This window comes from Plectropomus leopardus, chromosome 22, assembly GCF_026936395.1.
Source record: "Plectropomus leopardus strain MGB_pleo_1.0 chromosome 22, ASM2693639v1, whole genome shotgun sequence".
NCBI lineage: Eukaryota > Metazoa > Chordata > Actinopteri > Perciformes > Serranidae > Plectropomus > Plectropomus leopardus.
The window spans coordinates 3,088,365-3,103,941 of record NC_142197.1 but is presented as its reverse complement, the minus strand read 5'-3'; the positions used below and the strand labels follow the sequence as shown (position 1 = coordinate 3,103,941).

The window sequence follows — 15,577 nt, the reverse complement described above, 5'->3', positions numbered from 1 at the left end:
CAACTGTTCTTTGCTTAATTCGCCCCATTTGTATTTATTGATTTTGATTCCAGATAGCATGTATGTTATGTGATAGTATGTTATCTTAAAAAGTCAACAATTTCACTTAAATGTTAGGTACGGGGTTATTCTATAACTGTTCACTCACAGAAATGCACTTTATTTTTGAAAAAGGTATTCAAATAGGAAGAATTAGTGCATTTTAGGGAATGACACAGCTGAATTTGTTATACTATGTATTTCATAATATAATATTCAAAATTTAAAGTAAAAGAAATTCTGATGCAGTAAATAATGAAACTGACTAAAAGCATTATCTATGAATTAGTACCACTTTTCCTTCACTTGTGATTATAACCTTAACAATATGATTAAAGTCATTATTATGTCATGAATTCTTAGTGGTAATGTAAATAATATGGACTTAAATCAGTATAATATTACATAAAGTCACAACTTACCTAATGTCATGATATTTTTAATATTTTAAAAACTGTCTTTTCTTTAATTTAAATATTATTGCATGGATATTGTCATATTCTGGAAACAACACATTTGAGTCATAATTTGGACTCATAACTTATTTTAAAAAATAGATAAGAATTTCAAAATATTTGATTTAAATATAAGAATTTTCTCCCAACAATTTTGACTGAAAAACAAATGGTTATTTTTTTCTATACATTACATATGTAGATTTTTTTGTACTTAATATTTAATAGCTTTATTGTGTGCCTTTGTGTTTTTTTCTTGTTTGTTTGTATTTAGTTTTATTTGTCACAAATAATCTTCCATATTTTTCAAACGGAGCAGAGGTTTTATAAAGTAAACTATTTATCTTTTTTTATCTAACAATCTTGCACAAATATCTCCTCAACTGGTAAGTGTTTTTCTTTCACATGTATTGTTCATGTTCAGCCTTTTAAATTATTGATTAACCTACATATGAATTTCTTATATAAACTGTTATTTTTATTTCAAATCCATTGCTTTTAAAATGAAAAAAGGGGTGTTTTTATTTGCATATAAATGTGATTTTTAAAGCTCGTTTGTGGTGTTAATAAAACTGTGTTGCCGGCAGATTTTGGGGATGCAGGCTCCATCCCTCCCCCCTTCCAGAGGACAAAGACTAAAATGGGTCAGACTCTGGAGAGAAGCAGATCTTCCGCACCAGCCATCATGTAATGTAGTTCATCATCCTGGAGACAGAAACAAGATGCTGCTGTCGGGATTCACGGCGTTTTTATTACAGATCCGACATGATGCCCGCGCGTAAAAACGCTTTTGTCCTTTTTATCTAACGGTGACGAGGCGACGTTTATTATTGAACATTTAAAGGAGAAAAACACGAACATTTCTGAATCGTGCCACCAGTATTTTTTTTAATCAACATGTCCTCTCGGGATGGGTGAAGCATCTTGTTCGCTTACTGGGAACTGAACTGGTTTGATTGGGATCTTCCAGTCCAAACAGCGACTCATCGGGCTGTGCAGTGACCGACGGAGGGGTGATGGACGCGGCGCAGAGGTAATCTGCGTCCTCGCTGGAAAATAAAGGTAAAGCTGCGGAGGGAGGGGGGACGAAAAACAACATTATTACACCATGTTGCTTTGTGTCCCAGTTTAGGCTGCAATATCCGGTAACATTAGCGCCGTTAAAACCAGTATAGCGACGTTAGTACGGCAGGTGGTACTAAACCAGCAAAGAGCCGGCGCACAAAAGCAGAAATTAGCTGCCTGTTATGAAACTGTTTGAGTATTTAGCTGTATTTTCACTGCAATGTTTGGTACCTAGCTTATTTTTTGTTGATTTTTAGCCTTTTTAAAATAGCTGTTTGTTTTATAACGTTGCACGTGAAGTGATAATTAGCTTCGCTTTCGCCCAAAAACGTGTCCTCAAGTTCTTTTAGCCACAAACAGCTAGCTAGTTAATTTTGGTTTCACGTTACTTATAATTCTGACTCACGCATGTTTCATGAATTATTTTAATTTGTTTTCTGGTTGTGCCTTATGTGTCTACGAGTACAGGTAGCGCGAAATTCCTTCGCTCCCTTTGATTTTCGTCCGAACCGACGCGTGTTCGGCCGCAGACGTCGAATGTTTTGAGGCGAACTTCAGCTTCTTCTCCTTTAGCATTCTTTAAAAAAGTAAAAGTTCTAAAATATAACATTGTGAAAATGCTCTGTTAAAAGTAAAAGTTCTATGTTAAACTGTTGCTTAAGTAAAGTAATTGTGTATAATCAGGAAAATGTACTAGTATGAAAAATAAAAGGAACCCTGTTCAGAAAAATCTGAAAAAATAAAAAGACAGAAAATTACCTAAATGTTTATTAAAATAATTGCCAAAGTACCCAGTTCAGGGAATTTAAAAAAAAACTAGAACTCAAAGCTATTCAGAAAAAAGTGCTCATTGAAATATTTGATAAAGTACCATATTCAGAAAAAAAAAAAAAAATCAAAAAACACCCAAAAATTACAAATTCAAAGCACTCGTACTGTACCTTCTCCACAACATTTCAGATGGAAATATTGTACTTTTCCTTCCACTTTATGTGATAAAAGATGTTCTCAAGTTTTTAGCCACAAACAGTTAGCGAGTTAATTTTGTTGTCACGTTAGTTTGAACTCCAACTCAGACCTGATTCATAACTTATTTTAGTTTATGTTTTGACTCTCAGCTGAATGAACGCATGTTCGCCTGCGGAAGTCGAATTTTTGGTTCGCCATCAGTTAGCCTGTTAGGGACATCTAAGCCGACATATTTACAGGGGAGAAAAGTAAAAAAAAAAAGTGCATAAACTGATACTATATTTATGGATTATGGAAGTTTCAATGACCTGAGGAGGACTTTAATTTCTTAAATTAAACACAGGTTACTCTTCTTTTAAAAAAGATCTCTTCTGGCTAAAATATATGATTAAATTTCAATGAAATAAGAGGATTTGGTGTACTGGGGGAATTAAAACAACCATATAGGAAGATAGAATTTATCATGAATATATTTGAACATAAACACACTGTACTTCACCTGAGTTGTGATAGTTGTGTACTTTTTTATAGCCTGTTCAGTATTTATTTCAACATATACCAGGTCAGACAGTGTTAACGCTTGGATTAACTCCAAAAATCCTAATTTGACTGGAAAGTCTGAATCCTTATTGGCTTTTTTTTCACCTTAAAGTCTTCTTCAGTTTATATTTCTCATTAAAGAGCTCATGAGACGAGATTTAAAGATCCAGAGAAGGTTTGTATGTGGATCCTGAGTTCAAATTGTTTATTTAGGTGTTATTGTACTGTTTTTTTTTCTTATTTTACAGCATTTTTGTTGTCTTACCTCATTTTTCTCGTATAAAGCACTTTTTAACATAAACTTTTATTATTTAACAGAACTTTACTCAAAAATCAGAACGTTTTATTGTACTTTAGATGACATCTAAACCCACAAAGAGGCCACAATCCTTCATTTTTGTCCACTAAAGGTTTCAGTCAGAAGCTCCAGATATGAGCAGGTGCAGACACACCTGGTTACTGGCCTAACTGATAGTGGGTCAGATAGGATCAGCTGTAAAACAGATAAAGTGAAATACTGCCGCTTTGTCCCACACAGGAGACGGGGTAAAGTCCTGCTCTGTGGACTGTGAACCCAAAGATCCACTGAGCATCTGATGGAGGACGGTTCACGCTGTCGGCCCGGTGAGTTTCTGCTCTAAATACAACATATTTTGGGGTTTTTTGAAGACAAATGAAAGTGTCCATCAATAGAGCCCTTCGCCGACCTCATTCACTTTCAGTAGAAGTCTAAAAATGGAAGCGACTTCGCCGGCTCCTGAAGGATTAGCGTCCATTTATAGATCTCTATTTTTGCAGCACAGATTGATTTTTTCTATTTTAGTTCTCTTTTTGCGCCGTTGTTGTCAGCTGAGACAGATCTGGGACTCGGGGACAGATGCAGGAAGACGACATTGTAGTGTCACAGACGGTGGAAGTTGTCACCGAGACAAACTGATGAGCTTTTGAAGATAAAGTGCAACAAAGTGTTCAGTCTTTAAAAAAAATCTTCCAGAAACTAATTTAGATACGAGTTTATAAACTCAGCGACTCTCATATTTGTAACATGTTTTTTCCTCTGAACAGCTGATGTTATGTAACAGCTGAGATTTGCTTTTCATGCATTTTTGCCTTTGAGGAAATAATGACTTTCTCATTAATTCAGTTTTTAATCAGACTCATGATTAGACTGAATTTTGTTTCACTTTATTCCAGTCTCATGTTTAGGGCCTCATTTAGTTTTGTTTACTGTAATTTATTAGTAGAAAGAAGTGACGAATCAAAGAAATATGTTGATTTAAGAGTTTTTTGTTATTTCTGTGACATCTTATTCACACTTCAGCTTTTCTGGTGGATATTTTTCTGTTTTTCATGGACGTTTTCTGTCTGCTCTCACTGTTGCTTTCAAAGCGATGTTTGGAAATCAGTGACATCGTGTTTGTCTCATATCGAAGTAATCCTGATAACGAGTTTACAACTACTAAATAGCGCCCACATCAACTTTGAAGTCATAATTACAAACAAGGAAGTCGATATTTATGTTCAGTATTCAGTCAGTAGGAAATAGGTAGCTCGTGCAAACTGCAAGAAATTGGTTAAAGGGGACAAAAAATGTCAAAAAAGAAAAGATAAACAGAGAGAGAAATAAACTTTTTTTTAAATTTGTCAATAAAATTAAATTAAATAGGGAAACTTTCCAATTTTTTTGGACTTATTTACAGGACATTTCCTGGTTTGTATTTCTTTTTCTTTTCTTTTTAAAATAATTTTAAGGTAAATTTCTTGTAACTTTTTTTAAACTAATTCTTGTATAATTTCTTGTTAAGTTGCTCTTTGCCTTTTTCCATATTTTTGGAAAAATCAAGCCAATTTTACGCAGGTGTCGATGGGTTAATATGTTCTGTGTGAAATCACTTTTTTTTAATTTTTTTTAATTTATTTTGGCTATTTTTTCTGGGGTCCATACACATACAGTCATACACACCTATACAAAATCCATAAGACATAAACAAATTTGGCAATACGCAAAATTAAAAATCAATCACAATTCCTGAAAAAAATCATAGTTGACCTAATTCTTTGATCAATACATGATTTTTTTTTAATTCTAAAGGAATATAAATCCCTTTCTGACTGACCTTGATTCATTTATTTTTCCATCCTGTGCTTTTACATTTATTCCCAGGAAATATTTTTTATTATATTTTTTTAATTTTTAAATCCAACGGGTTTTCTGTTTTCACCCAGGTTAACCCTCTGAAACCTGAATTTAGAAAATTACTCAAAGCAACAACTTAATAATAACTCCATTTAATGGCAGATTGCAATTGTTGCTTTTGTGGTTGTGTAGAAACACTACCTGCTTTACTGGAGGCATTGTTGCATCTTCAGGTCTCACTCCAGAAGTCTGTCAAAATTAAAAGTAACATCACCAGCGTCACGTTTTCATGGTGGGGGGGTGCACTTGCTCTAAATATCGAGGGGGGACGTCTTCATGTCCATCAGTCATCTGTTGTATCGTCCCTTTGTCGGTTATTTGCAGTGTAAAATGAGCAGTAAATAACATGCTCTGTTGGCTGTGTTTTCAGTACATTAGTGTGGATCTCCGCTCTCCCGCTGTGGACTCTGAGGCGTTTCCGATCACAGACCGTAGATCTGCTGCAGCCATGACGCCTCCAGCGGCCGCTCGAACCTCCTCGTGGACTCTCTCTGTGATGCTGCTGATGGTGGTGACATCACTTCCCGTGTCAGCCGTGGAACCGGAGACGTGTTTCTCCAGACAACACCAGAGCGCCGTCGTGAACGTCAGACAGGCGTTAAACAGGTCGACGACGGCCATGGACGCCCGGGTGGTCCGGTCAGAGAGGGACTGTGTCCTCGCCTGCTGCTCGGAGGAAGTCAAACCAGGTGAGACAGAAACAGACCTCCGGGGTCCCGACAAGTTTAGGTTCAGGTGAGCAGTTTTATGTAGGATAGTTATTCAACTTACGGTCCACAGGCCAAATCTGGCCCCTGACAGGGTGCCGGGTGGCCCCAAAAAAATGATTCACACTGGGATTTTTTTTTTGTACTTTTAGTCTCCATAAGGTGTCAAAAGTGCATAAAACAGCATCAAAATGGAGCTTGTTGATCAAAAAAGGTGCCTGTGGAGGATCCCCCACGCCCCCCAGCAGAGGTCCTAGTTAAGACCCTGATGTCCTAAAATCCGAGAAATGTTCTAAAATCCTAGAAAAGTCCTAATATCTGAGAACGTCCCAAAATCAGAGAAATGTCCCCAAATCCCAGAATTGTCCTAAAGTCCTTTAAATTACCAAAAATCCAAGAGACGTCCTGAAATCCAAGAATCGTTCTTAAATCCAAGAAATGTCTTCAAATCCAATAAATGTCCTCTATTCCTAAAAATGTCCTAAAATGTCCTGAAACCCTAAAAACCTCCCAAGTTCTTTAAAAAGTGGCCTCCAAGCAAAGCGTTTTTGATATCCCTGATCTTCTTTCTATTGATACACACCCATCAGCTGTGACGGTGCCCAGAAGGAAGCGTGCATCTACTCATGAATGATGTGCAATTTGTCTGCACTTTTTGTGTTGTCAAAATTTCAATAAAAGTATTGTCTAAAAAAAGATTGATAAATAATGTAGTTTTGACTTTGGGGTGAACTGCCCCTTTAAATTCCTGCAGCACATTAAATTCGACCATCAGTGAGCAGAAGCATAAATTTACATTTTAAACTTCACAGTAAAATAAAGCTAATAAATAAATGATTACAAGAGACACTGCAAGTTTCTCCGACTTTATTCGTCATTTAGCTAAACGATGCATAAAAAATACTCAAATATTCACGATGATAAATGGTCTCAGACATCCAGTGCGTCCCTGTGGGAGACGATTTTAGGATCCAGTCTAGACGGCTGCCTTTGAAAACCCCCCAGTGGATCAAAGTGAGAGTCAGTGACTTTTTTTTTTATAGCGTCTCAGACGTGAGAGCTTTACTTAGAAATCTGCTTTTATTTCTAAAAAACACTGCACAGGTATTTTGATCTCACCAGTTCAAACTTGATCAGGTTTTAAAATTAGACAAATGTCGGACTGAAAAACAAATCGAAGAAGCAGGATTGTGTTACTGCTGAGCTAAAACAGACCCGACGTCACATAGTCATACATGATTAGAGAGTATTTCACTTTTTACTCCACTACATTTATTTGTGTGTGTGTGTGTGTATATATATGTATATATATATATATATATATATATATATATATATATATATATATATAGATAGATAGATAGATTTATATATATATATTTTTTTAAGTAAAGTAATTAGCACATATTATAATTTACGAGGAAATATGTACGCGTCTTTGCAGTTACTTTGTGTCTCTTTGTGGTAATTTTATGTCCTCTTGTGGTTTTTTTTTGTCTCTTTGTGGCCATCTTGTGTCTTTTATAGTCATTTTTGTGTCTTTGTACTCACTTTATGTCTTTTTGTTGTAATTTTGTGTCTCTTTGTCATAATTTTTTATCTCTTTTCAGTCATTTTGTGCCTCTTTGTGGTCATTTAGTTGTTGAGTAAAACTCCCTGACCTAATCTGGCTCCTGACCTAAATATGCATTAACCCTATCGACTAAACGGACAAAGCAAAACAAAACAGGGAAAAATGTTTTTTTACCCGAACCAAGAAACAAACGAGCTCAACCTCAGTTTCTTCAAATCTGATCGACTAAAGGAAAAATGCTCAGTTTTGATAAACATCACACAAAACTCGTGTGGACTCCCGTCCATCTTTTATCCTTCATCAGCTGAGACTCGAACAAAGAATAAAGATTCTGTGGTCTGACGGCTGTTTTCGTATTTCTGAAGGAGCCAAGTGCAACATGGCCGTGTTCAAGGGCAACAAACACGCCGGTGACGATAACTGCTTCCTGTTCCACTGTCAGACGGAGCAGGACTGTCCGTTAATGAAAGCTCCCGAAGGCATCAACACCTACGACATCTACAAAGGTAACTCCATCTGCTCTCCATTAAACTGATTTAAATCTGATTATCTTCTTCTCTCAGCAGAACGTTCTGTTATTTTAGGGGTCAGGTCACCGAGCAGATGGCGTCAGTTTGATTCTGTGACGTGTTACCGCTTCTTCTACTAGTAGAGTAGAGTATATGTAGTGTATATGGTATAGTTTTACTTTAGTATAGTACAGTTTTAGTATAGTATAGTATAGTTTTAGTATAGTATAGTGTGTGTGTGTGTGTGTGTGTGTGTGTGTATAGAATATTTTTAGTATAGCATAGTATAGTTTATATTGTGTATATTGAGTAGTTATAGTATAGTGTAGCATAGAATAGTTTGTATTGTGTATATAGTATAGTTTTAGTATAGTGTAGTATAGAATAGTTTGTATTGTGTATATAGTATAGTTTTAGTATAGTGTAGCATGAAATAGTGTATATAGTATAGTTTTAGTACAGCATAGTATAGTTTATATTGTGTATATAGTATAGTATAGCATAGAATAGTGTATATAGTATAGTTTGAGTATGGCATAGTATAGTTTGTATTGTGTATATAGTATAGTTTTAGTATAGCATAGTATAGTTTATATTGTGTATATAGTATAGTTTTAGTATAGTATAGCATAGAATAGTGTATATAGTATAGTTTGAGTATGGCATAGTATAGTTTGTATTGTGTATATAGTGTAGTTTTAGTATGGTGTAGCATAGTGTAGTGTGTATAGTGTATATAGGATAGCATCGCAGTATATAGTCGTATTAGTATAGCATAGCATAGCATAGCATAGCATAGTATAGTATAGTATAGTATAGTATATGGTATATAGTGTATAGTATAGTAATAGCGATGGCGTGCTTGCTGTGGACAGCCCTTTAAAGTTGCCAATATTGTCTGTCTTACCCACCTAATTTTCTTGCATATACACGCAGAATAAGGGTTCCAAAAGGGTTCTTTTCAGAACCATTTTCCTCTGAAGAACCTTTGTTTTGTTTTGTTTTTGTTTTTTTCTGAAGAAAATGTTCTTTAAGGGTTCTTCGTAAAACTAAGGGTTCCTTTAAGAATCCATTTTGGAAGAAAGAGTTCTTCAAGGATTGTTTCAAGCTTGAGTGTTAAAAGATTTTCTTTTCTTCTCAGGACTGATTCATCCAACCACTGTGAGGCCTGTTACCACAACGACGACCACCACCACCACAGAACAAACCACCACCACAGAACAAACCACCACCACAGAACAAACCACCACCACAGAGCAAACCACCACCACACCGGCCCCGACTACAACGACGACGACCACAGAAGCGACCACCACTACAACCACCACAGAGAGTACAACAACGCCACCAACAACAACAACCACGACCTCTGAGCCAACAACAACAACAATAACAACAACCACAACAACACCTCCACCCATCATCATCATCGCCACGATGCCTCCGGTAACTCCAGCACCCACAACAACAACAACAACAACAACAACAACAACAACAACAACCACAACAACAACAACAACACCTTCTACCACAACCACCACCGTCACCACAGTGAAAAAGCCAAACAAAACCAGTAAAAAGCTAAATAAAACAACCAAGAAAGTAAAACCTCATCCTGTCAGCACCACCACATCCGCCCCGCCGACACACAGCTCCACCGCCTCACTTCCTGTCGTAACCGCCAGCGGAGAGGCTGCACCAAGAACTACTGACAAACCACAGCCCAACACTGAAACTACCACTACTACAACGACCACAAATCCCACTACTACTACTACTACTACTACTACTCCTCTTCCACCTACTACTTCTACTACTACTACTACCACTACTACTACTACCACTACTACGACTCCTCCTCCTCCTCCTCCTCCTCCCACTACTACCACCACAACCACTACTACTACTTCACCTACTACTACTACTCCACTTCCTACCACTACGACCACGACGACCACCACTGCACCGTCCACCACCACCACGACTCAACCCCCGAGTCTGATCATCGTCCCCAAAGGCGCCGTCCAGTCCGACCACGCCCTCCAGAACTCCAGCTTCAACCGGGGGAAGGCGGCGGTGGCGGCGCGAGGAGCGGTGAAAAGCGGCGTGGTGGCGTTCATGGTGCTTGGGCTCGCTGTGCTCACGCTGGCGTTGGCCGTCGGCGGCCGCAAGGCGATGGAGTCCTTCGACAGACGCCATTACACGAGACTGGAGCTGAACGACCTGCACTACGAGGTGTGAGGGCGCACAGAACGCCTCGCTGGCTTTTTGTGACGGGAGCTCAGACGGACTACTTCAAAGATTGTTATCTGATAATAAGTTCAAAACAGCACAAAGTCACACAGAAACAGAAAGTCTGCTTCACTAAAGAGGCGTTTTAGCACGAGGAGAATACTCAATCCTGATTGGCCGGAGGGAGTGCGTTATTTTTAAATAACCACACAGATCTGGCATAGTTTATTTACATTCATAGTTATGTTTATTGCCCTGAAATCTGAGTAAACTTTAATTTGTGGAAGGTGGCCGTGGTATAAGAAGGATAATCAGACGTGCAGTTATGAAAAATAATGCACCTTGTGAACCCCTAGAATCTATATTTTGCATTTTTTCTTAATAAGAGTTGGTGATATAGATAAAATCCTATATCACAACTAAAATAAACTATTTTTAAAAAACACTGGATAATGTAAAATATGCATCATCTCAAAGTTAAAAGCTGCCTTTGTTAAAGATGCACGATATTGATTTGCCTCAGAATATTGTCATTTTATTATATTCGTCCTCACAAATCAGACTTTTTCTAAACTCTGTAAGTCCATGGCTGCTGCCTCCAAGACAACAGAAATATTTGCTCAGTTTCCTGTTACAACATGAAAAGTTTTGGGGTTTTTTACATTAGCGCTACTACATCACAACAAGATATTTTTCATGTTATTGTGACATTTTCCTATTAATACCAAGTTTTCTTTATCTCAAAGTATCTCCTTTAAAAAGAAACTTTCATGATGTTAAAACAAGATCCAAAGGACAGAAAATAATGAATAAGAGGCTTCTTTTTTTAGTTTTGATTGTGTTATAATGACTGATATAACAAGAAAAAAATTATAAATGATAATGATAAACCTTTCTAGCAAACACATATTAACTCTTTGAAACCTGAAGTGTCGTCACTTTTCTTGTGCTGCTTTCACAAGTATTTAAACAATTATTTAAACTTGAGAAAAAAAATTAAAGCTATGGACAACACAAATGGGAAAAAAGTGGACGAACTCTATAATTATTTTAAAAAAAAAATTTAAAAATTATGTTACAGAATTATCATTATTTTAAAGCACTTTTCCCAGGACATTTGTTGTTGTTGTTTGTTTTTAACTTTTTTTTCTGATTTTCAATTTTCTTTTTCGAAGAATTTTTAGGTAATTTCCTAAAGACCTGGCCAAGACAGCAGAAAAAGAAAAAGCTACAAACAACCATTTTCTTTCTTTCTTTCTTTTTTTTTTTTTTTTAAAACTTTTTTCAATTAATTTACAGGTAATTTTATCAAACAACATTAACCAAAATAAAAACATAAAAGATATACAGTAACATGTAGAAAATGTCATAAAAATGTCATAATAACATGAAAATATCTTATTATAACAAGAGGACGATCCCCGCAAGACAAAAAAAACTTTTCATGTTATAATAAAAAAAAATCTTTTTTTCAGACACATTCAGATTTTATTTTATTTATCCTTTTTAACCTCCTGATAAGTCGATAAAGTTCTTGTCGTCTGTCGAGAAACTTCAGCTGGTGATCGAATACAAAGAACAAACAGCAATATTTTTATTCCCTGAATCTCAGGAAGCCTCTGAAGTCGATGTGGAGAGACTCCGGACTGAACGAGCGGACACAGATTTGTACATTGGGCCCTCTGGTTTCGAGGCCTTTCTTCTTCGCCATGGGGTCCGTCGGGCCCTTTGTGTATAACACCTGCATGTCTTTTTACTGCCACATGCTTCAGCCATACGAGCCTGTGACTGCTTCTTAACGTCGGACTCACTCTCTCACTGTGTTGTTTTTGTATCCTGTCCACATTTTTTCTCTCGTTTCACACGTGGATAAAGATTTCAAAACGATGGATGCAATTCTTTGGAAATCGATGCACTATTGTATCCTGCGTTTTTTGATAAATATGATATGCTTCTTTTTGGGATATTAGATTGTTTTTCATAAGTAAGAGTACACTGGCCGCGCACTATTTTCCTATAATAATAATAATAATAATGATAATAAGTACATTTGTATTTGGCGTGTGAGCGGGGAGCTGCTGCAGCGTGGGACCACCAGCAGGTGGCAGCAGCAGCCTGATGAACCTCCTGCTCACACGGAGCTGAAGAAGCTGCACTGTTGGCTTGTTTTCACTTCTATTGCTTTGATTTCTACAGCGTCTAATTAATTAATTACATCGATGGTGATAGTTTGGTCGTGTTTTGTGAAGTGATGCTTTTGCATAAGTTTGGAATTTGATGTTTTGTTCTTGTAAGGATTAAAAAAAATGTGATTTTTGAAGGCGTCGTTGTTTTACTGGTTCTGTCTCCGCAGCAGGTGATAAAACCCCTGAATCATATACAGGGCTTCAGTGTATCCTTAAAAAGTCTTAAAATGTATCATATTCAATCAAAAAATATGTTTTTAATTGGTTTTAACTAGGGTTGCAAATTGTATGCTCTTTTCTTAATCGATTAATCATTAAAATTAAACAATGATTAATCATTATTTGAAAAAACAAAAAAAAATGTAGCTTATTTCAAACAAAACCAAATATTTTTTTTCCTCAATCAAAGCTCGCAGCAACACGTTGCATATATTTTAAAGACATTTCATAGCCTGTCGATAAATCGGTTAAATTTCACGTTTGATTAAAAAATGAACGCCCGGTTAATTGATCATCTGTTGTTATCAACCCTAGTATTAAGTGAAGGTAACCTGTTGACTTTTGCTGGCAGTATGTATATTTCTGCGATGTAATATCTTCTGTCTTGTAAAAAATACAACTTTATTCTTTTTATTTTGATGTTATTCTTGTAATATAAAGAGTTTAGATTCATAAAACTCTGATTTTTTTCTTGTAAAACTACAACTTAATTCTTGTAACATTAAGACTTTTTTTCACATAATAGTATGACTTAATTCTTGAAATTCAAACTTTATTCTCATAACATCAAGACTTTATTCTCGAAATCGAGCTTTCTTTTCTTTTACATGGCTCCAATTCTACATTTCACACTGACTGTTTCTCTGAACTTTAAACATTTCTCTGAACGTTTGTTTAAATTTGGCTCTTTTTATCTGGTCTGCATATAGTGCAGAAACATGCAGGCCGCGGGGCGTTTTCTGTGTTGTAACACTTTATTCTCGTAAAATTGAGGGGTTTTTTTCTCGTAAAATTATGATTTTATTCTTGTAGTAATATCATTTTATTCTCATGAAAATACGACATTTTTCTTGTGAAATCAGGACTTAATTCTCATAATATAATGACTTTTTTTCATAACATGAGTTTATTTTTGGAATTGCATCTTTATTCTTGTAATATAATGACTTTATTCTCATAAAATTACATTATTTGTAAAATATTATGACTTTTTTTCTCATAAAATTATCACTTTTTTTCTTGTGAGAGTGCACCTTAATTCTTGTAATATTATGCGTTTATTCTCATTAAATTCTGACTTTTTTCTTGTAAAACTACGACTTAATTCTCCAAATATTAAGACTTTTTTCTCATAATATTACAATTTTTTTCTATGACGACTTCATTCTCACAGTCAAATCTTTATTCTCGGAATATTATGACTTTATTCTCAAAATATAACTTTTTTTTCTTTAACATGGCCCTAATACTCGTGCACTTCACACTGACTGTTTCTCTGGGATTATCTCAAAATCATTTATTAGTTTGTTTAAATTTGGCTCTTTTTGTCTTCCATAAACTTCATCAGTTTGGAGCAGAAGGTGAAGTTTGACTTTTGGTTGCAGCCAGATTTCTATATTTTTCACACTTCCTTGTCAATAAATTGGACGAAAATAGTACTTTTTTCCAGTTTAAGTGTTTTCGGTGGATCTCTGTACGTGTGAGCTGCTGTTGTGGGTGCAAACTGTGGCTCTGTGATAAACTAGTCCCGCAGGAATGTGCGTGTCTGCAGCTGGACTCGGGTTTGTTGTGCAGCTCCGGTCCTGCAGGATCCGGGATGGTGCAGAAACGTGCAGGCGGTGAGGCGTTTTCTGTGTGGTAACCTTATCTTTGGCTCCGAAGCATGAAATCAGAACAACAATAGAAGGCTGTGGAGCCGAGGAGCGAGGTGGAGGTGGAGGAGGTGGAGGTGGAGGAGGCGGGGAGAGGAGGAGGAGGAGGAGGGAGCAGCTTCCTCACAGCGGAAGGAGACGACGGATCTCCTGCAGGACAATGTGAGACACAGAGAGTTGATCCAACGCAGTTAGCACGCAGCCAGGATGGAAGTTGGGATAATTTAACGCATTTTTGGACCTCGATCGCAACCTGTTGGGAATCCGCGTGTTTTTAAAACCCCCGAGGAAGCGGCCGCAGCGATGGGAGCACCGCGCTGAGGAGGGAGCGGGCGGCAGGGCCGAGAAACGGGAGAAAGATGGGTGTCGTGCTGCGGAGCCTGTTGTTGTGTAGTTTTTGTTTTCTCATACGAGGTGAGTTCACGCACAAATCCTCATTTTCGCGTCTTTTTCTCGTTCGTGTGTGCTCCGTAGATGTGTAAAAGTGTTGTAAACAGTGAGCAGCAGCGGGTTTAACGGGGGATTTTGGGAGCAGTGTCCGGGGCCCTCTCCCTCTCCGGGGTCTGGTTTCTCCCGAGCGGAGCTAACGTTAGCCTGCCTGCTATGCGTGCTGATCTGCCGCTGGAGCAGAGGATAATGAAACCACAAATAGCCTCTGTTAGCCAAATTAGCTGGAAAAATATCCCACAGCTCTGCCCGCAGCCTCTTTACCCCACATTTTCCCAGCTTATTTGTGTTTTTAACCCAGTTTTTATCAGTTTGTTAGCATGCTAACTTTGATTTAGTAACTTAGATTAACATTAGATAGCAGTTAGCACAACAAATGCTATATGAGCAGCTAGCTCCCTTCTAGCTCACTGTAGTTAAATAACACTAATATTAAAGGTAATAAATTGAAAATTAATATTTAAACAATATATGTAATTAACTACATTAGTGTGTTTAAAAACAGGAGCAGTTTATGTCGTTGTTGTGGTGTTATGCTAACAAGCTAACAGTAACAGGAGTCATTAATGTACAGAAGTGATAAAATTCAAACTGACCAACAAGCACTGTCTAATTCACAGTAAAAAATAAATTCATTCACTCTCAGGATTGTTTTTGTATTTTCAGTATAAATAAGTTGGCAAATTGCATTAAACATCATCAAAAAAGAGCTTGTTTATCCACCAAAGAAAGTGCCATGTCCTAAATCCTATAAATGTCCATAAAATCCTAATAAGATCCTGAAATC

At 36.8% G+C, this 15,577-nt stretch overlaps 2 protein-coding genes across 2 annotated transcripts in view; both read left to right on the top strand.

Moving 5' to 3' along the window:
- The first annotated feature begins 90 nt into the window (after positions 1-90).
- mansc1 (MANSC domain containing 1) lies at positions 91-12,606 on the top strand. Its single transcript, XM_088072726.1, has 5 exons — positions 91-1,556; positions 3,607-3,692; positions 5,636-5,954; positions 7,911-8,051; positions 9,196-12,606. Exons 3-5 carry the CDS (start codon positions 5,714-5,716, stop codon positions 10,293-10,295), a joined length of 1,482 nt encoding a protein of 493 aa, XP_087928852.1. The 5' UTR covers positions 91-1,556; positions 3,607-3,692; positions 5,636-5,713; the 3' UTR covers positions 10,296-12,606.
- Positions 12,607-14,467: 1,861 nt separating this feature from the next.
- The window catches only part of lrp6 (low density lipoprotein receptor-related protein 6), a 53,655-nt gene continuing 52,545 nt past the window's right edge, over positions 14,468-15,577 (top strand). Inside the window, exon 1 of the mRNA XM_088072446.1 lies at positions 14,468-14,757. Coding sequence (XP_087928572.1) covers positions 14,703-14,757 — 55 coding nt within the window. The 5' untranslated portion in view covers positions 14,468-14,702. The remainder of the gene's footprint in view (positions 14,758-15,577) is intronic.